General features: G+C 39.5%; 1 protein-coding gene across 1 annotated transcript; it reads left to right on the top strand.

Annotated features, from left to right (window-relative positions):
• The first annotated feature begins 335 nt into the window (after positions 1-335).
• frmpd4 (FERM and PDZ domain containing 4) lies at positions 336-27,100 on the top strand. Its single transcript, XM_062431268.1, has 17 exons — positions 336-376; positions 7,253-7,369; positions 15,106-15,266; positions 15,564-15,666; positions 16,576-16,621; positions 17,543-17,647; positions 18,635-18,742; positions 19,162-19,293; positions 20,047-20,166; positions 20,416-20,552; positions 20,890-21,016; positions 21,297-21,386; positions 21,491-21,673; positions 21,846-21,978; positions 22,058-23,029; positions 23,591-24,781; positions 25,890-27,100. Exons 1-17 carry the CDS (start codon positions 336-338, stop codon positions 27,098-27,100), a joined length of 4,977 nt encoding a protein of 1,658 aa, XP_062287252.1.
• Positions 27,101-27,817: the final 717 nt, after the last annotated feature.

The following is a 27,817-nucleotide window of genomic DNA, read 5'->3' as shown; positions in this document are numbered from 1 at the left end:
GCGGCTCCCGCACATCATTCCACCGCGATGGAAATTAAATGAAGGTGGCTTAACGCAGCTAACAGAGGCATGCTTTGAAGGATGTAACCGGGGGAAGCTGCACTGCCAGATCCTTTTCCATGGGCTGTGGATTTGCGCTGCTGAGGCGAGGACACAGCAATCACTCAGCCATGCAGAAGCCCAGACAACAGGACTAATCTCTCCACCTGACTTGTGGAAGCTCCACTTTTTTTTCCTGAATTATTTATTCCCCGCTGCCAAACACAGTGTGGGACAATGGAGCTGGAGTGAAGTAGATGGTAGATTTGTAGCCTTCACTGCAGTCTGCAGCACACATGGATGTGTTCAGCTTTGTGAAGATGCCAAAGCTGTCAGGGTGAGTCCGGTGGATGCTGCCGTGTATGTGCCTGTCTGTGTACTGTATGTGCTGTTCCCTTCTCTAAAAGGCGGTGTTTTGTGCGTTCATAGGCATGATTTACAGAGCCACACTTGAATCACTTGTGGGGCACGGTCATTAAAAATGCTGAGTTATCGATTGCTCAAGAGAATAAGTTGTGCAGTCATGTATGATGTGAAATGAATGAGCAAGTGAGGGAGATGGGAGTGGGGGTGGATGCAGAAGCTGATGCAGTTCATGTATCGAAAATGTCTGTATATAACTTCATAAGTATGTTATACTGCAGACGGTCATCGCTGTTTGTTGCTTTATATGTGGGGTTTTTAAACGTCATGGAACCATATATGGTTTGAAACAATAGAGAAAATTAACTGCAGTTATTTCATATTTTTAATCACTTCAGTTAAAGGTCCATATGAATTAATTTAAATAAATTCAAATTAGGGATTTATTGTGGCAGTATAAAACATGTCTTCCTTACATGAATAACTGATTGTGGTCTGTCATTGGTTGCTCATTTAAGATGAGTGGTCAAGTTCACATACCTATGGCTCTAAACAGAACAAGCAGATGAAGTTGAAAGATTTCTGTTTTACAATATAAACTTTATAAAAGGGAAGACATTGCAAACCCACATTGTAGTTTTCTTTTTTCTTCATATGGTAAATTTAAGTGTGAGAGAAAACTGAAATAGGCTTTGTTTGTTTCTTTATAAGTGATGGGAAGTATATGTGACAATGGTAAGCTAACAAGCCTGAGGAATTCATTCATTGCCAGGGCAGACACCTCACCTTATGCACCCATGGGTCTGCTAGATTGAGTTGATCTTCCCCAGTGGACAGTAATCCTCCTAGGGGATTTGGCTCCATCAGCAACACCACAGACCCCTAATGGTGGGAACAACTATTCAAAAATGGGAAGTATTAAATCAGAAACTGTATATGTGTCAAAAGAATGCCCATTCAGTGGATTTCATGAGTCATCAGCAGACTGCAATGGTAATAATGTTCTTTTATTTATTTTTTTAGAGAAATACATTAGACAAAAACTAAAGCAAGTCACTGCAGTTTAAATAGTGTGGAGACTAATATTGAGAGATAATATTGCACATGATATTGCACCTCTGTATTGTCTGTATACGTAAATTAAAGGTTTTTTTTCCTTCTTTTTTTCCTTTAATGTAGGAAAGCAGGCAGGTAGCAGGGATTTTCCATCAGATGACAGGAGTGTTGTTTCCCAGTTAGTATCCCTCCGTAGCAGCATTAATGATGCGGCTCCCAGTGGACCACAGACGTCACTGCATCCTGTCACTGTTAATAATGCCACACAATGCTATCCCTGATTACGAGTTACCACTGCTACAGTGGCATTTTTTGTTTTTTCCCTCTCAGCTGCCAGCAAGAATTTAAGTCAGCGGATGCTGTTTTGCTGAGATTGACAGACCATTTTACAGAGAAAACCACTGTATGTATTTCAGTGCTCTACAAGAAAGGCAACGCTTCCTCTCATTGTCTCTTCCTCCTGCCTTACAACACCCCCAGATGTGTCGGCTGTGAGAAAGAAACCTTATTCCTTGTTGTGTTTGAATCTAGATTTTCACATTCATGTTCTTTTATTGAAATATATCTAACTCTCACCATCCGTTCATCTAATCTGAAAAAGCAAGTTTGAGTCATTTGGCAGAAGGTGTATGAGCTGCTCTGTTTTGATCTTCCCATGTAGCACTTTGGGTTAACTTAGCTGTCACACTTTTAGTACACACGGTGGGAAGTATAAATGGCAATGGCACTGACATGATGATGAGCTAGAACATCCCATATTTATGTAGAAAGTGTCACTTATCACAACCACAATGATTACCTGACTCAATGAGGTTGATTAAACGTGTCTAGGTGATTGCTGAGCATGCTTGCATTGCATGCATAAAAGAAATCTAGATTATTTGTCATTATGCGTTGATGCAACTATTTTTAGTAGCCCTTATATAAAACACAGTTGTGTTCATCAAATGAGTGAGTGGAAATGTTTTTTACTGAATGCTATTGTTGTGATTTTTTCTAGAGTAACATGAATAATATGGAAGAACGGTTCAATAAAATTTGGTTGAACTGCATGGCTTTCTGCTGTTGCTTGATTCATTCTGGGCTGTGTTTATTTGAAAAATCTATTATGTGAGTCATTGTTCGGCATGTTTTGACTGCAAACTTTTTGCACAGGAAATCACTGGTCTGGACACAAATTGATTAGCCTAAATGTTCATCAGAGTACACAACGACTAAAAGATCTGTCATACTTAGCTGTTCAAATCAGAAGCGCTCGGGAAGAGTAGATCAGAAATGGCTCAGGGTCAGGAATGGGAGCCAGCTGGCTTGTGGATGAGGTCTCAGGCAACCATTTACTTTGTTCTGTCCTTTAGAGCTTTTAGCATAAAAGCAGTACATAGCACAATGAGGTGCCGGAGAATCCAAGTCTAGTTAAGTTCCCACAGGGTAAGTTCATCACTATATTTGGTTGAAGTTTTACATAGAGCACTCTGGAGTAAAGGAGGCCTGAGGAAAATGCAGTGCAATAACGAAATGCTGATAAAAAACACAGATGTCTGGATAGGATATAACATTATAAGTTCAATATTCTTATTTACAGGTAAACTAAAAACAGAAGGAGTGCGGTTCACTTACTCTCTGTTAAATAGCAGGAGGATCATAGTGGGTGGGCTGCTTCCAAGATGCAGTTTTATTCCTACCCAGTGGAGATTAACTAACGAAAAACCTTTCTACAGAGGCACCAGAGAGCTGCTCAGGATAGTGCGGTTGCCCATGGCAACGATATCAGTGTTCCCAAAGACAAATACAGTATTCAGTTGGAATAATGGAGAAAAATAGACACTCTTATCTTGAAGCGAATGTTCTTGTGTAAAAAATTTCAGTATCACTGTATATGTGGCGATATATAGTCACCCATGGTGTGTGATTTGGTTGTGTTAGTGCGATGATTGTGTCATCATTGTTTGGCTGATATGCAAGTGGTTTGTTGAATATCAAATGAAACACAGTGTTTTCTTATCTAATGTCAAATGAGCAATAATGTAAAGTGGTCTTACCATGAGATATAGTCATAGAATAAGACAGAAAATGAGCATGAGACTAAGCAACTGCTACATTCAGCAATATAACAGTGATGTATGAATAGCAGTGCACAATGTAAAAAGTGGACTGGAGCATGTTCTATTGTGCTGTCATGTTGACAAAAGCATTACAGCCAAGGTGGTGGTTCAAGAAGTCAAGCAAGGGGCAGCTGTTTTTTGTTTTTTTCTGAAACAAAAGGCAATGCGTCTGTGCCCTCAAAAGGATGGAGGCAGTCTAAGAGAAGCAGAGGAATAAGGCCTTTAATCAAAGAGGTTCCTCTCTGTCTGAGCCACTTCTCTGCTCCACTCTCTGGCCTCCTCCCTGGAGATGGTCATCTCATCTGCTTTCTCTCCACATTTCATATCCAAACAGAATCACATTAGTGGTCTAGCTCTGCATAAATGTCTTTGTTAAACTCAAGATCAGCATCATGGCCTCTTAACCATGTATCTCAGTACTTTTCCCCACAGTCCCACCCCCATCACACAAGGAGAGCAAATATGTACCTTTTGTTTTTATTTGACTTTGAGATGAATTGTGTGTTCAGTGATTGGTAATATAGTGTAATGGACTGATGAGACAGCTCACAGAGATCATTATTCATGCACTGGATACAAAAAAAATCATAAAGACTATAAAGAGAATTGTTCTGTCTTTGAATGTATTTCAACTACTTTTGTAGTTTGTGTGTGTTTGTGTGTATGTGTGCATGTGCGTATGTGTGTGTTTATGCAGTAGAAGCAGTGAATGTGGCTCTGAAAATGGGAATGGTTTGGTAATGTAGACTATCCTGTGAGATTGAACCCCTATATTCAATGATACACACCAAACCGGCTACTGTGGAAGAGAATAATGTGATTCATGATGGTATATCTAAAGGAAAATTAAGATTAATATGGCTCTCTGGGTATGTCTGGGGTTATTTCCCAGCCTCGAGCCCAATGTACGCTGGGAAAGAGGCATACAAGCCATGAGAAAAAGAGTCCTCTGGTTATCAGCACATAAATGCCAGTAAAATTTTACAATAAATAAAGGAGTCATATAAGGGGAACACTTTTCACATGGTCCTGTCAAAGGAAATAACCTTCTCATTGTCCCATGAAAAAATATATATACTTCTTCACCCCTCAATGTATAAAGGCTGTCCTGTGGTGCCAGAGTGAGGTTTCATATAGCCAACCCTCATGGAGATTATCGATGTGAATTATTCAGACTAACTTGAGTGTCTGTGTTGGGATGTGCTTTTCTTAGCCGTGGCTTGTCTATAATGCATACTTACTGCCTACATGAACAGGATTACAGCCTTCATAACACAGCAGAATGCTTCTTCACGACTAGCCTGCATTCAGAGAGATGAAAGTGAAAGTGAACTACTGTGATAAAGCAAGGATCACATTGTTCATGCAATTTTTATGAGGGACTGTAAAGTGATCTTTTCCCCATCTTTCACACACTACAATTAAAGTAATATCTTCCAAATCCAAGTAACTGATTAATTTGAATGGTAGGCTATTGTCACTGTGCATCCCTATTCAAATATTAAGAAATTAAATTAAGTCTTTAAATAAAATTGTTTTCTAATTTAGATTATAAATCTGTGAAGTTGCTGTGCAAGCAAGGGCTTAGACTTGCATGAAGTTGCAACGTACTTCGTGATGGTTATTTTTATGAAAGATGAATCCTTTTTAACTGCTTACTTCTTTGTTTCTTTTGAATAGTAAAGTCAGCAAAATCATAAGAGATGTGCAAAATACAAAAAAGTTTGCTTCCAACTTCTCCTAATTGTCCTCTTTCTGACTCTTGGGTAACCTGTTCATGAATTGTGCAGCATGGCTTACCCACTTGACGCGCGATTACTTAGTCCAATGTGACTGTGCAGGCATCATTTATTTATGCTAACTGAGGAAGATCAGTTTCACTGTCCACCAGTGGGTGAACCTTTTCAGCCTCTCTGTAAGCTGGAGTGCTGCGACTCAATGGCATAATGCACCTTGTGCCTGCAGACAAAAGAAATCAAAGATCACAGTATCTATGACTGTGCCATCGATACAAAAAAACAGGAAAATGGATTTTGTGGGACAATTTGTCAGTTGTGGAATATACTTTGAAGGCACAGCATCTGAAACTGTAAGTACAACATGTTCTGTAATGCTTTAAACCTTTGGAGAAATGTTAAACATATCACTGCTATCCTGGAAAAATAATATAATTATAAAACAGTATTCATATGCTACAAATCGTTGACCTGTGCAATATGCAACATTGAACACTACTCGTGTTGACATGGCTGTTAGCTTGAACCCAGAAGCTGAAATGGAGGGTACAAGTAGGACTCAATGAGGTGAACATGGCTCCAACAGTGTCAGACCGTATCCATTTGTGTCCACACACATCATTTGAGCTGCAGGAAATGTGTTCTAAATATACACCATTGAGGCCTGCTTCCAGCTAATGCACTGTAGGTCAAATAAATCCATATCTGTGTGGAAACTCAAATATCCCCCAAACACACTGCTGTATTGGGGAAGAAATCAGATTGCTTCCTGTTATTCAGAGTTACACTTATAATAAACTGCAATAAATAAGTATCTTAAGTATGTTCTTTTATGAATCAATTATGACTTATTTGCTGTAGCGATGATGTGACTTTACCTAAGTTAAAGTGACCCCAGAACTGTGTTTTAGCTTTGGTTGCATTATTTTACAGCTAACTGCACTTGGTGGCTTAACAACTTTAGGCCGATGAGCTGGCAATATTTTATTCATATCTCATGAAACATACACGTGTGCAAATACGGACATATATGGTCATGAACACACACACACACTCACACAGATACAAGCCCACTGCACACACTTTATAATCATCGGTACAGTAACTGGGGAAACATTTAGAGGGAAAGAAAGAGAGGCTTTGAATAATGAATGCGAAGAGCCTTGTTACACGGCAGACAAGCCTTTGAAGTGACATAACTTGCTGCCACTGCTTTCATAGCATCACCAATGTGCAGACACAAAGACAGAGATAAAGGAAAGACAAGGAAGGGGGGTACAGACAAAAAGACAGATGAAACATTTAAACAATTACTTCTCTAAATACCTGAACTCTGCCAACTTGTAGCACAGGGAAATGGCTGATGCTGAATTATATTTTAATGGTGAAATGAGAAAATCTGATAAAATTCAGATCTAGATACAATTGATCATTTTGTAAACAATGGTTATAGCTGGCTGTATTCTCTGCTAAACTATATCAAGTCGTCTTGGCATTGAGCAAATCAAATAAGTACTTTCTAAGAGAGTTCCTCTGGGCTTCTTTTATAAAAGATGTGCTGACATCTAGAAATAAAACCAATTTCATGCCTCTCAAAGCACAAGAGTGAGGCATGACAACTCCGCCTGTGTGTCTAGCTTATGTAATTAATTTGATTTGTATTCGCTGAGTGAACTGTGACTATAGAACATTGTTGATCACACTGGAATCAGGCGTTCCCTTATCACTTGGGTTGAATCGCCTCAGCTCACAAGTCATTTATTTCCATTATGATTCAGATATCTCTGTGGCGATTATTATCTTGCAGTTAGATTATTAAGAGTAATTAGGAGCTATACTCTGAACCACCTGAATTTATTAGAGTTTTTCTGCAGGTGTCATGCAAGTAGGTTTTAATGGTTTTAATTAACAATATATGATATGAAGTTGATTTCTGTTCCCTTTCTTCCACTGCAGCCACAGGACCAAATCCTCAGGCTGGCCCCCCCCTTCAGGGACCTGGAGTTCTTCGCAGGGACCCCCTAATGGATGGGACATGGGCACTATTAGAGAGGGGCGTGACTGCTACATCAAGTAAGTACCCTGTGTTTAAAGAAACGGAGGGAGAGCTCCCTCTGTCCCAGATGTTTCCGATGCTTCACAAACCTGTGATTATTCCAGCCACGTCACTGTCTCCATCTGTGCATTCAGAATACTGATTCTCTGTTCCCTCCACTGCTGCGCACACTCTGCCCATGCCTACTCTCACTCTCTCTCACGCTCTCACACACCCACAATACTCCTCATGCAGTCTCCCAAATGCAGAAGAGGGCTATTGAGAGAGTGTGTTTGTACACTGCTGCTGAAGAAATTTTACCTGTTCAGGGACTTGTGGGTCTCTGAGGGTCTGCACGTTCATTGAGGATGCTGCTTCCGTTACAGCGTTATCAGCGTGATTAATCCTTTGTAACTGGCACTTCTGGAAATCTCTACAGGCAGGTAAAGAGAAACTCTTTGCTGGTTCTTGTATATTTGTGTACATTTGTTTCTAATGTAACAAGTGAGCATTTGCTTGTGATCTGTAGATTTGTCTGGGCTGGTCTCTTGCACCAGAGATGTGCAATATACATTAATGTTAGATCTAAAAATATAAGGAGCCTTTGTGAGCCACTCAGACAGTTTTTTTCTATGTATTTACTGGATTTTTACTTCTTGCCATTAAATATTTATCATAATGGATTTTAACATATACTCATGCACAATCATCTTTACATTGTAGGTGCATCTCTAGTGTATAAAAAAAAAATATATATATATATATATGAATATATTTGAATGATATACTGAATAGGAGGTGAGCACTTGTCACACATGGGTTATAGCATGAGAAGTGTGATGTCAGTGGAGTTATATAAGAAGAAAGGAGCAGTGAAAGTGCTGGATGCAGTGTGTCTGGATGAGGCAGATCATGGGGGCTGTTTTGGCTCCAGCTTTAGCTTTCTAAATTTGAGGAAGACTCATGAATAATCAAATGCCTGTTTCTCTGACTGTCAGTGGCCATCTGAGTTTGTCAAGGCTGCAGGGTTCTGATAGTAGATTGTTGTGTTTTCCAAAGGAACACATGTCTCATCTGCGTGACAGCAACACATGAATAAAGCAGCAGCCATTTAATATTTACAGTGTGACACATAGTGTTTAAAGGGGACCTATAATGTTTTTCCTTATTTTCAGTCAATGCAATGTATATACATTACATTGTACATTATACATTATAAATACATTATATATAATACAAATTTCAAATAATGAGGTAAACATAAGTAAAAGTAATCCGTGTGAGCAAAAAGCACCAGCTTCAGATTGCTTTGAATGCTCAGTTTTCAACATTGTTTTTTCTACTTTCAAACAGAGCTGATGTCTCCTTGTGATGGTTTTCTTGATATGGACATCTGCTTCATGCACAGCGTGCAAGTTCACTGCTCTGCTCCACTAACATTATGGTATTTTCCCATTATTTTAGGGGTTGTCAAACTGAGCCATGACTCGAGTAGAGCTGGCACGCTGTTTATGTTTTTCCATTTCACAGCATGGAAAAGTAAAATAAGTAGTTTACCTGTTGGAGGTGTGCTGGTCGTCTGCAGGTTGTTATCAAACATCTCACTGTGGCTGTTTCTGCTAGGACTATTCCTTCCTCAATTATTACTAACTGATCCGATTTAAAGGTTTTTAATATTAAGTAGTGAAACAGGAAATGCTGGGTTTGCATCGACAACAACTTAACTCAACTTATATGTGCTACCCCTCATTAAGCTTCCTGAAGCTGGCAACTCAGAACAGAGTGGGCTCATTTGGAGGGTGGCCTTAAAGAGACAGTGGGTATGACTGCTTGTTAAGAGACAGAGGCTGAACTAAGGGGCTACATAAAGGTCCGACATGAGATAAATAAAGAGGGTCTTTTGAACTGTATCATGCAAAGCTACTCCAATGGAGTCCCACAATAAACATATTGAGCTGGGAATGAGCATAATAGATCCCCTTTAAGAGATGAAATGTAGTGTAGGGACTGCTGTAACAATATTGAACAGATCAGATTTAACTTCTTGTCAAATTGGTTAGATCAACTAATTCTTAATGCTTAATAGTAATTATTAAGCATGAGATGGAAATATGTTAATCTCTATTCACAATACACAAGAATGTCAAAGTGGTGGCTCCACCAAGTCTCACATTTCATCAACACTTAATAAATTTAGATTTCCATTAGATAAGTTTAGCAGATTCAACGTTGTTGTTCAGACCCATCAGAAGGCGGAGTGACACAGCAGAAATATACCGATAAATACAGGCTATGAGTACAGGCAGGACAAATATAACTTGCTCAGCACCAACAAGTGAGCCATGTTGAAGCAGCCTTTCAGAACAGCAGTAACAAGACATTACTTCTGAGCTTTGTCTAAAATATGCTTTAAGAAAACAAGAGTGAAAATAAAAATATTTGTACAGTGGCACACCAGCATTTTTTGCTGCTCATTTCCTTGCATTTTTGTTAACTGTGCACTGCAGCTCACACTGTGGCTTCTGATTGCTGTATAGAGTGTTGTAGAGCTACAGTAGCAGCTAATGGGTATGATTAGGGACCATTAGATGCATGGCTGTCTGCACAATGGGAAACAAGCCATGTTTAGCAGGTGGCCATGCTGGGGAGAACACAGTACTCTTCCTGAATGCACAGGTCCATATGGTTTAGATTTGTGCAATCTGTTGAGTTTGTCATTTGAGAGATAAGATACACAAATGCAAGATAAATGTGTCCAAGCATGCATATTTAGAAATTTTAATTGAAAGTGTTTAGTGTAATATTTCTTGCGAGTTATAATAGAATGACAAAATGTTACATGACATGCATTGTATTGAATCCATATGAAACAGATTCCTGATTTTATTGTTGGGATAATAAATGTGAGTAAAACAAGGTGTCACTTCAAGAGGCATTGCAATAAATAATTATATATATTTCAAGAAGCTGAAGGAAACACTAAAATAAGTAGAGTAGTCTCTGCCTCTTGGGTGCGCGCTTTCCTGTGCCACTGGAATCATTTTGCATTTGAGTGATTCATTATAATCAAATATTTAATTGGTACATTTAGAAAACAGTTTTTAAATGATGATGCAGTGTTGTAGAAATGGTTGTTAAAAGAAGAAATGAATAATCCATTTGTTATTCTGGCCTCTAGTCTCTGTTAGTACGTTTAGTTTACATGTGTTCTTCTGTTTGCTGATCTGCACCACCTGACTGGCTGCACCAATCCAGATGTGGGTGTGTTATTAAATATTCTGCATTTTCTTTCTTCTCTGGATTCAATGCAGAGACTGACAGTTCGTCTGATATTACAATAATATCATATCGGTGATGAAAGCATCAAATTAAGATACATTTGGATAAACTCACAAGCTAAAAGTCCAATACACAGGACAGAGAAAGATCATGGAATTATTTAAAAATATCATAGACATGGTAAAAATTACACATAAGAATGTAAAATATTTTAAGCTGACTATAACGTCAAACCCTGTAAGGTATGTACTAAGTTCATGAATATTATAGACACATTGATCTAATGAAATATTTTTATAAAGACAGATATTTTTCTTAAGGGGACTAATTATGCTTTTCCTTATTTTCAGTCATAATATAAATATATAAAATGTTATAGTGTCCGATGTTCATTAAATGTGGCTATTGTGTCAAATAATGAGGTAAACCTATGCGGAAGTAATCGGTTAACGTTTTTTCTACTTTGAGTCCGAGCTGACGTCGACTCATGTTTGATTTCTTCATAGGGTCATCTGCTACACTCACAGGCCTTGAGTTTACTGCTCTGTTCACATTATAGCATTTTACATTGTTTTGGGGGTAGTCATGCCGAGCCATGACTCGAGTTGAGCTGGCACGCTGTGTTTTTTCCATTACATGGCACATTATGTAAAATAAATTGTTCACCTGTTGGAGCTGTGCTGGTCGTCTGCAGCTCTTCAACAAACATCATCATCACTGTAGCTGTTTGTACTTGAACTATTCCTCTCTGCATTATTTCTGATTTGCTGAACAAAGAGCTCCAAATATCTCTATATTTTGTAGTGTTGATTGATTTTTACTGCTACTAACGAAGAACCACTAATTCAGTGAGGAACATAAATTCTTAATAATAAAATTCTCCTGTTGTTTTGTCATGTAAAAGCTTTTAATATGGAGCAGTAAAGAAATGTTAGGTTTCATCAGAGGTAACTTAACACGACCCTGACACAGGTGCCCTTCAGCAGCTTCCAGAAAGATGGCCAATCAGAAATGCAGTACATTTTACATTTATTTAGTTCTTACTTTTGCTGCACATGGAAATGGACTGTTAAACTAATGTTTCTCCTAAGATGACCTTAGATACATATGATTTTCTTATTGCAGAGGCAGATGGATCTCAGTAAAGTTTTGTTAAACTGTGATGAGTTTCATTATATCAGCAGTTGACATGCTGGTACAGGCAAAGCCAACCCTGCTCATTAATTTTAATTAGCCCCACTTTTTCAGTCTTGTTACTGCAGGCTTTGCACATACCGCCACTGCTTTTCTACCAGCACAGACCACTGTGCCACACTGCAGTGAAACCAGAGCACTCTGTGATTATTTAACTTTATCAACCAATTAATTTTTAATGGAGAAGGAAAATGATTGTTAAAAGGCTTTGGAATTGTTTTCTGTTACCATTGTTTTCTGTTCCATTTTGTCCATACTTTGTGCATACTCTCTTCATTTTAGTAAAGCACAATGGGTGCATGTATTTAAATGAATCAGTGTGTGTGTGTGTGTGTGTGTGTGTGTGTGTGTGTGTGTGTGTGTGTGTGTGTGTGTGTGTGTGTGTGTGTGTGTGTGTGTGTGTGAGAGAGAGAAAGAGAGAGAGAGAGAGAGAGAGAGAGAGAGAGAGAGAGAAAGAGAGAGAGAGAGAGAGAGAGAGAGAGAGAGAGAGAGAGAGAGAGAGAGAGATGAGCAAGCTTTTCTAGAGTTGTTGTGATGACTCAGTGAGGAAAATCTCACAGCCATTTTTAAAACTGTTCTTTAATGACTAACAATTTTGATGTAGTGAACACAATCACTTTACATATTTGCAGAAGTACAAACATTGAAGGGGGTTAAAGATATGAGAGACAGTGGTTTGTTATATAAACTGTATAGATATACAACCAAAATAATGTATAAACTGTACATTGCACTGTACTTTAATATAATTTGAATGCACAGAGAGAAGATGCTGCTTTTGTCTTTGATTACCCCTTATTGCAGATGCGTTACCAAGTTCACCCATGGAAGCCATGAGGTTGTGTAATTTTTAATGGAAATAAGGAGGATAATATCCTGATTGCAAATACATGTAGCGTGGCCTCTGCATAATATTCACATATTCGATTAGCACAGACTATCGTTTAAATTGAAATAGTAGCATACAAACAAATATAAGATTGGATCGCTCCATCTGTGTGCCAGCAGGTCAGCATTTGCAAAATATCCACTGGATTCTTTTATTACACAAAGACATAGTATTTACTTTTACAGAAAGACGAGATTTTCCCAGGAAGCTTGCTTATTTCTTTGCAATGTAAGTAAAACACAACTGTAGTCTAATTACAAGTTATCATTTTGCCATAATGTTATGCAGGTGTCTTTCTGATTCTTCCTTCCCTCTTGCATGATAAAATCACACATATCACAACAAGGGAGTGGGCAGAGGGCTAAGTACAGCGTTAGTGAAATTTGAGGCAGTTGCCTTGAAGTAGTTTTGAGAAACTGGATGGCATTCAAAGCACCAAAAAGGATACATTTGAAAAACTAAACAGCAATGTCTTTTTCCAGAAGATATGACCTGAATACTCAGAATATCCACAGACCTTGTTGTGAGCAGTTTCATGTAGGAACCATTTTCTTTCTACTGAACTACAACCGTGAACCATCTCAATGTGCAGGACAAAGCGTGCATCTACTCATAGTTGGCAGGGGTGGTTCAGTATCTCACACCAAAATAATCAAGATGGATAATTAGTACTACTTTTTGATTTTGAGGTGAACTGTCCCTTTCATATGTTAATATGTGCTGTTAACCTACCCCACTCTCAATAATAAAGGCCTTGTTATACTACACTGCCTAGCAAAAAAAGTCGCCACCAAAAAAAAAGCTCACACACTCTAATATTTTGTTGGACCGCCTTTAGCTTTGATTACGGCACACATTCGCTGTGGCATTGTTTAGATAAGCTTCTGTAATGTCACAAGATTTATTTCTGTGCCATCAGGGAAGAAAAAATCCATTGCTGGAATAACCTGGTCATTTAGTATATTCAGGTAGTCAGCTGACCTAATTCTTTGGGCACATAATGTTGCTGAACCAAACTTAAACGTTTGGTGAAATCAAATCGTAGAAAAACAACAGTAGAACTCAATTTTTTTTTTTGGTCAGGCAGTGTATAATTGGCTGGTAAAGTCAATCTTTACAGTCTTGCTAAAATATTTTTCTTACTTTGTCTTTCATTATTTCTTCTTTTCATTTCGGTCTGTTATGGACATACATGTTCTCAGTTCTCAAAACAGGTAAATGTGAGACCATCATAGAAATAGGGTCCATGTTCAGTTCAGGACTGATATTACAACAACAAAAAAACATAAACGTTGAAAAAATGAATATAAATTTTGTCTTCTGTTATCGTTTGTTATCCATTAATCAGCTGCATTTTTTGTCCTAATAGCAGAAAACAAGTTTTTTTGTTCTGCTCTACAGCTCTGAAAAAGAGATGTTAAATACTCCTCAAATATGAGCTGACAATCACTCTGCTTTGAACATTTTGTCGCCTTTGTTTTTGTTGTCTTTACAGTAGAATTGGGACTGCAATTGACAGATCGCACTGTGTCTTTGTGCCATGAAAGATTAATTGTTAGTATTTAGTGGTGACTAGAACATGTGTCAAGAATAACTGTGAATTACACATTGTCTGCCCAGGCCCACAGCTTTAATTAACCAACATTGTTGGCCCCATACAGAGCTGCTGCTGCTTTTGCAGAGAGAGGAGAGAAACACAGCAAAACTCTGATCACGATATGTGGGAGCTATATGCAGTATGTGCACATTTTTGACCTCAAAAGGCCAAATGGAATAATAACTGTGCTGCAAGGACATTGGAAAATGCATTGATTAGCGTAACTAAAGTAAAGGTTCAAATAAGGTTCAATGTTACTGTGAGGATGGCAGGAATCTTATAGCCATAGAGAAAACAAATCTCAAACTCAGGCAGTCAGAGGATTTCAACATCATACATGTCCTGCATTATTATTAGCAAAAGCATGTCCTGTAACACATAATGCGTTGTTACTACAGTAAACAGTAACTACTTCCTGCTAAATTACACAGATCACACAGCCTGCAATGTGAGAATACAGCATTGGAGCTTGATTACCATTACCCACATGTTCTATTTTTGCAGCATTGCACTAGTTTAATATTTCAAAACAATATCTGGCATCCTGTCTTAACACATTACGGAGATTTGGTCACAAGAAAAACTCTCTATGTATCTATTTATCGATCAATCTGTTTATGTCTGATTTATCAGTATATTGAACAAATGTGTTTTCAATACTTAACAGATAAGTTAATTTCCATTTTCAAGTTATTATAACACTTTAACATTTAACACTGACATTTGAGACAGAACAAATGCAATGCTAGAATATCACAAAAACAACCTAACATGATGACAAAAACATTTCATATTCATGTTTATCATTCTCACAGCCACATCTCCCAGAGCAGCTCCCTGGAGGAGGTTCACCTGGCCGGAGACAAATTTGTGCCACCAGCGCCCCGGAAGGTGGAGATGAGACGAGACCCAGTCCTTGGCTTTGGCTTTGTGGCAGGCAGTGAGAAACCTGTGGTGGTCCGCTCAGTCACACCAGGTAAAATGACCCAGCTGTACGGTAGCTTTAATATAAATGTGACTCATACAATCCATGACAATTATCAACGCAATCCCCGAAGGAAATGAAATCCTTCTAAAAATGGAACCAGAAAAGAAAAAGGAAAACCCACTCAGGCTGTAGTTTATGTTGATGATTCATTGATTATTACAGCACTCAGTGAGTAAGCATCCATTAGAGCCTTGAGCCACAACACATGAAACCGAGAAAAATTAAGAACGATGGTATGCCTGTGAGCAGTTTGTACCACTCAAGTGTTGTTTGGTGTGTTGGCAGGAGGTCCATCAGAAGGCAAGCTGATCCCAGGGGACGAGATCATCATGATTAATGATGAGCCAGTCAGTTCAGCACCCAGGGAGAGGGTTATTGACCTTGTCAGGTATGACACCACACTAAGGTGAGATGCCATTTGCCTGTTGTTGAACCTGTTGTTGTACAGTGCCTATTCAAAGTATTCAACCCTCTCAGAAGGTTTCATGATTTATTGTCTTACAACACTGAATCAAAGTAGATTTAATGTTTTTTTTTTACACTACCGGGGGGGGGGGGGGGGGGGGAGTGTCAAAAAAGTCACATTAAATCCCATATAATTTAATGTTATAAAATGACACAACTTCCATTGAAAATGAATATGTTTTATAGGCACTGTACTTCACCTGTGTAGCACAATGTGATCTAATCAAAACTATACAAATAATTAAACTATCATTTTAAATCTCAGTTTACAGTTTATTTTACAGTTGGTGGCCACAGATCTGGAAAAATACTGCAGCTTTCTATCCTGAATAAGAAAGTACTGGATTAGGTCAGACAGTATTCTGTGTTTACTTTTCCTTTTATATAAAAAAAAACATGCTAGCTGGATAGAAATGGTATATTCTTGTAGCCACCTGCTCCGTGCACCATGATTGCATCTTGCATTTCATTAGATTCATATCACTGACACAGCTGAGTGACTGGCTGTGAGTTTGGTCCTTGTGTGACCTGTGCTGCAGTCTGTAAACAGTAGATTAGTACAGGGTGCCCATGTGGCCACTCCTTCACAACTCCTGTTGCCTTGAATGGGCTCTGTCTCTGCAGGCAAGAGAGGGCTGCCAGGAGCATCCCTGGGACACAATGTTCCTCTTGCTGATGTCTCAAAAATAACAATATTTGGTTCCAAGACGATTGAAATATTTCTAGATTTCCTTTAATCCCAGTGGGGGTTTTTTTGTTTGTCTTTTTAAACATTTTATTAAAATGTATCTCATTAAAAATGTTTGGATATTTTGTATGCTCTTTCCTGCAGGAGCTGCAAGGAATCCATATTGCTGACTGTTGTTCAGCCGTACCCAGTAAGTTTCTATATGAATGAAATCAAGTACAATCCAATGGGCTGTCTGTGTCTTTAGAGCTGATTATTTTGTTAAATCTATGAAAGCAGTCATTAATCATGCCATATGCTTATGCTGGCACTTTATCAGTAATGCTGTATCTGACTGCAAGAATCCGGCTAACTCAAAGGGAGTTGAATTGCTGCAGTGTTTCCAAGCCTTCTCATGTTGTAACGTCAGATCCTTGCAAGACCTCAGATAAACCTGCTACATCAACATTTACTAGCCACGGAGCACCAGATGGTGATAACAAAGTGCCAAGAGCATATATCCAGCCTTCATTTACAGTTCACATAAAGAGTCAGTGGTAATTGAATTATGCTTGGTTTCCCACCAAAAATAGACCACATAACATATATGCTGTTTTTTCCGTGGCAGGATTGAAACGATGAAGTCTGATAATTCCCTATATACTGTAACAATAATTAAAGTGTTTTATACCATACAACATTTCCTAAAGCTTGATAATGTAATATCTAAATACATCCATTCACCGAGCATTTCAATTAATCATTGGAGTCTTTTAAGAACAGCCACTTAACAAGCGGCTAAACTTGATTAAGAATTTGATTTACAGAATAAAAACATGGGTGTAGTATCCCATAATATACAGAGGACCAAGCAGCTCTTATAATCCAGCTTGTAACTGCTTCCGTTTACCAGACATCCTCAATGACATACCGGCAGTGAGGGTGTCCTCCCTCTTATGCCCTTACACAGAGCCGCCTTAATTGCATCACCACAGAGTGGGGAAATGGGAACTTGTCGTCTTTCAATGACCGTACATGTTCTTGAATTGTGTGGAGCTAATTAAAAAAAAGACTCATCACTGAAGGAACTGATTGTCCTTTTGTTGTGTTTTTCCTTTTTTCCCTCCAAAAGTCACCTAAATCGGCATTCATCAGTGCAGCCAAAAAGGCGAAGTTAAAGACTAATCCTGTTAAAGTCCGCTTCGCTGAAGAGGTCATCATTAATGGCCAGGTCCCTGTAAGTAATACTCTACGATGATTCATTCAGTTCACATCAAGGTTCATAACAGGAGACGATAGCAACTGTTAAAGCCAGCATAGAGAAGATACGCTAATACAAGATAGAAATCTGAGTAATCAACTGTACCATGAAGACATGCAGGATTTGAAAAAAAAAAACACACCTCTCCTTTGAAATGAAATAGAGAGCATGTGGGTATGATTGACAGAAAAAGAGGGACACTCACAGAAAGCTTCCCTGATTTGTTAGATGTGTCACTCAGGGAAAAAAATTTTTTGTTTTTTTTCGGGGGGGGGGGGGGGGAGTGAGAGCAACTCCAAAGTAAGGAGACTATCACCAGTGATTTCTAAGGAAGATGCATCAGTTTTACGTACTGGACTTTCACTACTATGTCTGCTGAATGGAACATAAATGTAATGTCACATATACATGTTTAACGAATTAGCTTGACATTCACTTTTTGTTTTCTTACTGAGAGTTACATGGGAAGATCAATACGACTCTCATACAGTATCTGTCTGTTAAATATGAAGCTACAATCAAGAAACAGCTAAATAAGCTCACTATAAGGATTTGAAATGGGAAAACAAAGCAAGCCATGCTGCCCACCAGCACATCTAAAGCTCATTAACACTTTATATATTGTTTTTTATTCCTTACAAAATACATATTGTAAAAATGTGACATATAATGTGAGATGCTGGCAGGCAAATTGTGTTATCCTTGGACAGAGCCAGGCAAGCTTCTCATCTTAGGAAGACAACAAATACATGTATTTCCCAAAATGAAGAACTGTTCCTTTAATATTAAAAATAACTTTCATAGTGAGTCCTTGAATGTGTAGTGTTTTCCTCCCAGCAGTCTTTTAATTACAGAATTGTTGTACCCCAACTCCCACTGATACTCTTTAACTGCTGTACATAAACAACTTTCAGTTTGAAAAAGTGAGATTTGTTGATCAAATGTTTTCCATTCTATCCTCAGGAAACTGTGAAGGACAACTCCCTTCTTTTTATGCCAAATGTTCTGAAGGTGTACCTGGAGAACGGGCAGACTAAATCATTTAGATTTGACAGCAACACATCCATTAAGGTAGGTGCTGGAACGAACTTTGCTTCACTATGAAATGCAGTTGCATAATCTAAAGTGATGTACAGTTTAAATGTTGAATGTTACTCATACAGTTGCACTGTGCATTATAACATGCAAACTCTTCATTTCACTGTGGCCTTCAGAACCTCATCTGAACATATATTATGATTTACATGAAGAGCAGTTTGAGCTTTGTTAGCTGATGTGAAGGGGGAACTTGGTCAGAAATTATCATTTTTTTTGCTTATTTCTATTGCCGTTGAAATTCTGATTGTATATACAGTAGTGGTCATGTTGTGTGTGTGTTCAGCTGTTAATATGATTTATGGTTATGGTGTTTGCACAAGCAGGCTGCTGCATCTGCACGGTTCTCAAGTTGTATTAACTACTTAACTAACACTACTATGTCTATGTGAAAGGATGTCATCTTGACCCTGCAAGAGAAGCTATCCATTAAGAGCATTGAACACTTCTCTCTGATGCTGGAGCAAAGAGCTGAAGGATCTGCCAGTAAACTCATGCTTCTGCATGAGCAGGAGATGCTAACTCAGGTGAGACAGCTCTCTTCACTGCTACTCAACTACTTAACAGTAGAGAGGCAGTTGAATAATAGACTTGACACCCTTCTTTTTATCAGTGCTACTGGTTGTAAATGAAACATGTTATAGATTATAGTTACTAATTAGAAATAATAGTGCTTTCTTGCAGACTGTTAGATGAGAAGATTGTTACTGTTCTCCTCTCTGGCCATTTAATTAAAAAGGATGATGCCAGATGATGTTAGCTTAAACATGACGATATAAACACATAAACATAAAAAGTGTGAACATGAAACTTCAGTAATGGGAAGTCACTGCTCCTGGCTAACTTCGTGTTTTTACACCTCAGTTTTGTACAGATTAAACAAATGAAATATAACATCTTAATTAGTAAGCTTTAGATTTGCTGTAGGCAGATTTTGTTACCTTTGGACAGATCCAGGCTAGCTATTTCTCTCTGCTTTTATTCTTTATGCTAAGCTAAACTATCTGACTTCATTTTAGACAGATCAATCTTCTCATCTGACTTTCAGCAAAAAAGCAAATAAGCATACTTCCTAAAATGACAAACTATTCATTCAATCCCTATGATCACTGTAATAACCCTGACAGACTTCATGATTTGACATGTATTGCACATCAATCCTATGGAAAGTTAATATTAAATTTTGCATGCAAAGCACTGTACCTACTCATCATACACTCAAAAATGTGTAGAATGTTCGGACTTAATGGGACCCACCTTATCTTCGAATTGTTCTCTAGGTGACACAGAGGCCAGGGTCAAACAAGATGAAGTGCTTTTTTCGAATCACTTTTGTCCCGAAGGATCCCGTAGACCTGCTTAGGAGAGACGCAGTGGCGTTTGAGTACCTCTATGTACAGGTGAATATCAGCAGACCCATAGGCTAAAGCACATGTCGTACATTCTAGTTTATGGTTAAAGTACATTTAATTTATTTTAATTTTTTTTAAATCACAGCAAAAAATACTTTACAACCTGAACCTAGTCTAGACATTAGTCTAATGTTGGCCTTAGCAACCTGTGGCTGTAGGTGTGTTGTTGTCTTGAATGTCATGAGTGAGACTGAAGTGTAACCTCCTCCTGTCCTCCCTCCTCTCTGACTCCTCCAGAGCTGTAACGATGTGGTATTGGAGAGATTTGGGTCAGAGCTGAAATACGACACAGCCCTCCGTCTGGCTGCATTGCAAATGTATATTCTAACAATCAATACCAAGCAGTCTCAGAAAGTTTCCCTCAAGTATATTGAGTAAGTCCACTGGGTTTCACATTGTACCATGTAGGCTGGAATTAGTGGCATTACTTTTAACTACAGAGCCATTTTGTTGTTTCTAATGGTGTATTCCAGCTATAGAAGAGACTAGTAAGGCTTAAATGCTGTAATAAAACAAAATAATAATCATCTCACTAGTATTGTTCTGCTACAATGCTAGATGATACATCCCTGCTGGTTAGTTAATGATTTGGATTGTAGTTAATCAATGCACTACATCTGGGTGAATTAAATTGATCAAGAATGATGACTTCACTGTTTTTCACAGTGATTGAGTGACCTTCTCTAATCTTTATGAATTGCATGTCCACAGGAAGGAGTGGGGTCTGGCGTTGTTCCTGCCCCCTGCAGTGCTGTCAAGTATGAAAGAGAAGAACATCAAAAAAGCTCTCACTCACATCCTCAAAACCAACCAGAACCTGGTCCCACCTGGTAAAAAGGTAGAGTGTGTCACCCCTTCCTCTTTCTCTCTTCACCTCTCTATACCAACAGTGTTTTTCTCCATCGCTCTCTCTTGGCCTTGCACTGCCTTTGAAAAGACTCATGACTACCACCTAGTGGATGGTTAAGTTTTAAAACAGATAATGCTGCAGTGTCTGTTTTTTGCGTGTTTTTTTTAAACATTAACTTGTTTGCACATTACATTTTGTGGAGAATACCTCACTTAAATTATTTCCACTTGTATTTAATGTCATGTCACTTGTTTCCTCTCCATTGCAGCTGACTGCCTTGCAGGCAAAGGTCCATTATCTAAAGTATCTCAGTGACTTGAGGCTATATGGTGGACGGGTGTTTAAATCCACACTAATTGTGAGTGAAATCATCTTTTTACCTCCCATTTTATGATGCCAAAAAAATATCATGATCAATATGCAAGGAGGACATAACATTTGTTCTGACTCTCTCTTTTACAGCAAGGCGAGAAGCACACAGAAGTGACTTTGCTGGTGGGACCCAAATATGGTATCAGCCACGTGATTAACACCAAAACAAACCTGGTGGCACTTCTGGCTGATTTCAGTCATGTCAACCGCATTGAGATGTATACAGAAGATGACAGCAGGGTCAGAGTGGAACTCCATGTTCTGGACGTAAAGGTTAATAGACCTGCACTTTTAAAATGAAAGCATGTTCTGACTGATTTTATGAATATTTTCTGTGGTGTCCTGAAAACACCAATCCTGTTCAGCAGTCATTATAACCTCATTCTACAGCCCTGCTCTCCCATTTATTTTGTCATTGTCATCTGCTTATCTGCCTCTTTCACAGCCCATCACTCTCTTAATGGAGTCTGTTGATGCAATGAATCTGGCCTGTTTGACTGCTGGCTACTATAGATTACTGGTGGACTCTCGGCGCTCCATCTTCAATGTGGCCAAAAACACAAACAGTATGGAAACAAGTATGTCTGAAACAATCACAAGATGACTCAATACTGTTTTTAAGTAGCCCTGTGTTCATGTTTTGGTTTGTCTTTGCAGGCCATGCAGCGAGAATAAAGCAGAACTACCAGGCCATCGAGTGTACATACAGTACACCCCATAAAGGTTTTGAAGACAGAAATAACCAAAGGTGCAGCCAAGATTATTCTGACCAGGAGTGTGAATACCTCGACCACGGGAGATGTGAAGGCCAACCAGTCTACATAACTGAGATCCACCAGCCTCAGCACTCAATGCACATGGCAGAGAGAGTGGATTGCTGCAGAATCCCTTACACCCAAACTTACCTCAGCGTCCCAAGGCCCAAACCCCAAGACTCCTCCAGGAGTGCAAAAGTCTCCTTTATATTTGGAGATCCTCCCTTAGACAGTGTAAACCCCCAAAATCTGGGCTACCAGAGACTGATGGATGAAAGTCCAGAGATTTTAGACAATCACAGCCCCATGTACAGGCGCCTCGAGGAGGACTATAAGATGATGGATGCCATTGAAGATGGATATCAGTACTCCACCAAAATCTTTGGTCCTACTGAGTGCATTGAGGAGCCGCTGCTGCATGACATCTGCTATGCAGAGACAACAGATGATGCAGAGGATGAGGATGACATCAGCTGTGAGGAGGACACAGTGATGAGTGACATTGACAAGCCTTCATTACTCTCACTCTCAGGGTCCAGCGATGATATCATTGACTTGACCTCCCTTCCTCCACCTCCAGAGGGTAATGACGAGGAGGACAATGATGTGCTGCTGTACTCTCTTAACTTGGCCATTGCTGCTCCTCCTCCTGGCTTCAGGGACAGCTCTGATGAAGAGGAGCAGCTGGGGGCCGGGATTCGGGCCCAGGGGGCCTGCAATGATATCCCAGTGTCTCTCATAGATTCAGTGCCCACCCAAGGAGCAGAGGGTCATGGGGAGCCTCTAGACGATGCAGTGGTGTCCACTTTACAGGCACTCGAGGCCCTCGCTGCATCTGAGGAACAGAGTCCTGCACAGTCAGAGAGTAGCGCAGGTTCTCCTTACACTATTGTAACATTCATTCATTAACACCACACTTGCTCCAGCCATTCACTTTTGATTTGTTGTTGTTGATTTTTTTTTTCAATAAAGCCCATTTTGTTCTATGTTTCCATTTGTGTGAGTATTTCTTCATTCATTTGAGCATACAAACAGTGTTTGTGTTCATTACTGTATCATTCATTTTGTCATGATGTCATGATGTTGCTTATTATCATTTGTACGTTTTATCATCCACATACTGCACAATGTCAGATGCTTGTTGCTAATATAGAAACAGCTGAAAACATACAATTTCCAATAGCTACAGCATGTTAATATCAATTTATATATTATCTATGAACATTTTATAGATGCTATAATTAGATTTTAATTTTAGGTGGAATGTTCTCAAGTGATTGAGATGTTTTATTTGTCAGTTTCCTTTTCTGAATTACATGCTGACTTACACTGTCTTAACCAATAACTATATTTGAGTCATTCCATAATTTGTGATATTTTTCTTGTGCCTTAGAGGAAGTTGTTAATGAGCTGTTTCTCTTTCTGTGGTACACAGGTGTAGGAATATCACGTGCATTTAGTCCTGAGTCCTCAGATTCTGGCAACGAGACAAACTCCTCTGAAATGACAGAGAGCTCAGAGCTGGCCACTGCTCAAAGACACTCAGACAACCACCTGAGGATGCATGTAGCCATGACAGAAGGATACCATGCCATGAATGAGGAAAAGACAGAGAACACTGTGCCTAACGATGGTGGAGCGGGAGCCATGCAGCACAACCCCCAAGAGCATCAGGAAGAGGAGGCAAAATCATCTGCTGTCGCCTCCTCCCAGATTTTTCACTCAGATGGCGGTGAGATGGAGCCAGAGACAATGGAAATAAAATCAGTTAGTGAATACTTCACTAAGATGCACATGGGCTCAGTGATGAGCAGGCAGAGGGGAAAACAGAGAGAGGCAGAGAGCAAAATCCAACGAGACACCTGCGAGTCCTCTGACAGAGCCCACGTGACCTCTAAAGATTCAGCTAAAGAGGAGGCCCCTCATCTTGTTGGAAAGTATAATGCCTTTACTGTGAGGGATTCCTATTACATGAATCAACTTGATCTGGGGCGAACTCACTTTAAAGACAGGCATCAAAAATGGCAGCAGAGAGTGCCCGGAAACAAAATGGCAGAGAATCTCGCTCCAGAATGTGTGAATGAGTCACAGGCTTCCCACGCAGAGAGGCTGACAGTAAAGGGAGAGAAACAGGACTCAGATGAAAGAAGCCAACCGCTAAATGCCCATCTTCGCTCCCTGTCCAAAGGAGATGTCTCTTCACAGGATAATGAGCAGCAGCAAATTAAGATTCCAGCGTCAGAGCAAGACGTTGCACGGTTATATGAATACCATGCGAGCAAGCGCATGTCATCAGTACAAAGCGAAGGGGTTCATTCTCTCCAAAGTTCACAATGTTCCTCTATAGACGCTGGTTGTAGCACAGGCAGCAGCAGCTGTGTCACTCCAATGGATTCTCCCCTTTGTGCAACAGACAATATGCATGTACTGTCCGAGTCCTCTCTCAAGGGGCTGAGCTATGTGACTACTGAGGAGAAAGCTTATGGGTCCCCAGGCCAAGGGAAGGCCAGTCACCCCATGGACCCCACCCTGCTGAGGAAAATCCATGCAGCTACCAGTGCTGAGCCTGGGTTCAGGATTACACGGGATAGCAGTCACAGAATGCCCAAGATAAAAGAAACCACAGGTAAAACTAAACAGGAGGGTGCTCCCTGCAATCTGTGTCTGTGTAAGTAGATAAAAGCGATGAATGTAGCATTTGAAGAAGCCACAGGCTGCTGGAAAGTAAGGACAGGAGTATACTTTAATGGGTTACTTCACACAGTTATAAACATTACAACAAATACATTTGGGGGATTTTGCCTGGGTTTTGAGAAATCAGTCTCTGAGAGTTATACCTCCTTTCCTCCATCCAACAACAAAATATGTTTTCAGAAACAGTAACCTTCTGACAGTCCCCAAGGCCTCAATATGTTGTATAACTACTTTCTTCTGAGAAACTATTCCCTTTGCAACCTGTCCACACTATATTTTATTTAACACCGAGGGACATGTTATAACAAGGACACATAGATTTATTTTTTTTAATGGCACCTCCACAGAGATCTCAAGACCACTTTTTTTTTTTTTTACCTGCAATGCATTTATTCACTTTCTTGATCCAAGTTAGATGAGACAATCAATGCCCATACCATGTTTGTTAATTCACAATCGAGCCAGCAGCTGGTTAGCTTAGTTTAGCATAAAGACTGGAAACAGGGGGAAGTGAAAAAACAACAAGACATAGTTTTACTGGGAGCCCAGCAAAATGACTTCCTGGAGTCATGTTGACACTATGTGGTTGACAGGCAACTACCCTGCTTAGAAATAGTCCTACACATGGCTTCCCCTAAAACCAGATATACCAGAGATATAGCCTGTTAATTAGCATGCTTTAGTGTTGCTGGTAGGCAGATATTGCCTTGTTACCTGTCCTCATGCTAAGCTAAGCAAACTATTTGCTGGCTCCAGCTTCATATTGAACAGACACATACTGTATGAGAGTGATATTGATCTTGTCATCTAACTTTCAGCATGAAATCCAAAAAAGTTGAACTGTTCGCTTAAAATGTCACTTTTGCTCTTTTCATCAATTTAATCATTCAGGAACTAACTAGCAGTTGAATTCAGATGCATTTTTCCATTTAAGCTTTATCTATGTTAATAAGTAAGAGACTAATGAATCCAAATATGAATATGTGTCGTCAGGTAGATGCTTAACAGTTCTCTTTGTTTTCCTACTACCCCTAGTGTAGCTTGCACACAGCTGAAGACGGTTGGGGAAGAGTCATCTTTAGCTCTCTGTAATGAGACCACCACCACAATCATGTCACCATCATCATTACAAAGTAGCACAGAGCCCAGGACGCTAACACAGGCCAGCCCCGAGCCCAAACCACACGCCCTGGTTTTCCCTTCAAGTGGATTTTCTTGTGACCCCAAGACAGGCAGCCTCAGGAAGCCATGTCGGGTTCGGATGCTCAGCAGGAGCTGGAGTACCATAATGCCAAGTTCCAGGAGCTTAGAAGCACTGTTAGAGAAGACCAAAGCCACACTTACAGGGAAGAGTGGTGGTGAGAATTTACAGTCTCGAGATCCCCAAAAATTACAGAGGATATTCTCTGCCAAAACCATGCCCAAGAGTTTATCCCAGGGTTCAGTTGCCTCCAATTCATCACGTAGAGGGCTATCTATAGGAGCCTCCATGCTGCCAGAGTCGACAGTGCCGAGGTTGGATACAGGTGCGTGGAGGTGCCATGGGCCGTTCAGTCACTGCTTCCTACGAAGAAAGAAAAACACTGATGGTGATGATGATGAAAGAAGGAAGCACTCACAGCTTCTATTCTCTGTCAGCTTAAGTGGCAGGGAAAACACAGCCTTGAAAGCTGAACAGAGTAACATGGTGACCGCTAGAAAGGACATGAGCCTCGAGGCAAGGTTAGATCGTGTAAATTCAATGAAGGGAAAAACCTATAGCCTTCACACAGGGTTCGCAGTTGCACGAAAGGATGCCTTAGAGATGATCAGTGTGGTGCGTTCCAGTGTTGGTCATTCATCCAAAGGTGAAAAGCCAAAGGTCAATGAGGCAGACATGGAGACAGTCTCTCAGCTGCTTTTCATGCAGGCCAAAGTGCTGAGCGGCGCCTGCAGTCAGATGGCCGAGGAATACAGCAGCCCAGAGGAGTTGCTGCTCACTCTGACGCACAGCTTCCACACACTCTGCTGCCTAACGCAAGCCTGCATGTCACTAGTGGAAGGCCTGAGCACTGAGAGCGAGCGACGCGAGGTGGTGGCCAAGGTGGATGAGGTCGTCATGAACTACGTGTGTCTGCTGAAAGCTGCAGAGGCGGCCTCAGGAAGCTCCCCCAGTGATCAAAGTGTGAATGCATTGACACATCACTCTGCCACCATGTCTGCTATTATAACCACACTAACTCACTCACTGAAAACACTGCTCAACAAATGAACTGTTGTAATTTTGTTCTGATTATTGATTTCGAAGCCATACATAAGAGACATGGGTTTTATAACCAATGTGAACTGCTGTAGAAAAAAAATCTTGCCTTGTGTACACTATATTTTATTATGTAAAGTAAAAACAAAATTATATGAATCATTAAAGTTTTAAATAGATTATATTAAGGCCTCTATGAAGAAGCATACGACCCTCCTCCCAAATATATTATCTGATATTACATGATAAGGATTACTTTAATGGTTTATTGGTTATATTAGGGGCTTAACATGTAGAATATCACAACCTTATTAGTATTCTTGTTTATAAACTGTAAAAAATATATATTATGTTAAAGAAATGCATATACTATATAAAGCTCTAGACAAATCATTGCACAAGACATGATCAAATTAAAGTAACGTATATGTATACGTACAACTTTTCATTTTCTGGATTCACCTTAAGTTAATGAATAATTTCCACATCGACACAGTACTTTCCTGTTATTTTTTGTCAACATCATTAAAGAGATTAAAACTTTTTAAAAGTGTTATCTCCAATAATCCTTTGTCAATATGTGTAATTTTACAGTAGAGCATGCAAACTGCCAATCATTAACTCTGTCTTCGTTTCTTGGATGCAATAAAAACAGAATAGCAGAAGTTGATAGAATGGCTTCTCAAGGTTGTGCAAGTTTGCTAAAATTGCATTATTCATACAAAAAAT

Source organism: Scomber scombrus, chromosome 13, assembly GCF_963691925.1.
Source record: "Scomber scombrus chromosome 13, fScoSco1.1, whole genome shotgun sequence".
Lineage (NCBI taxonomy): Eukaryota > Metazoa > Chordata > Actinopteri > Scombriformes > Scombridae > Scomber > Scomber scombrus.
This window is presented reverse-complemented; position numbering and strand designations above follow the sequence as displayed.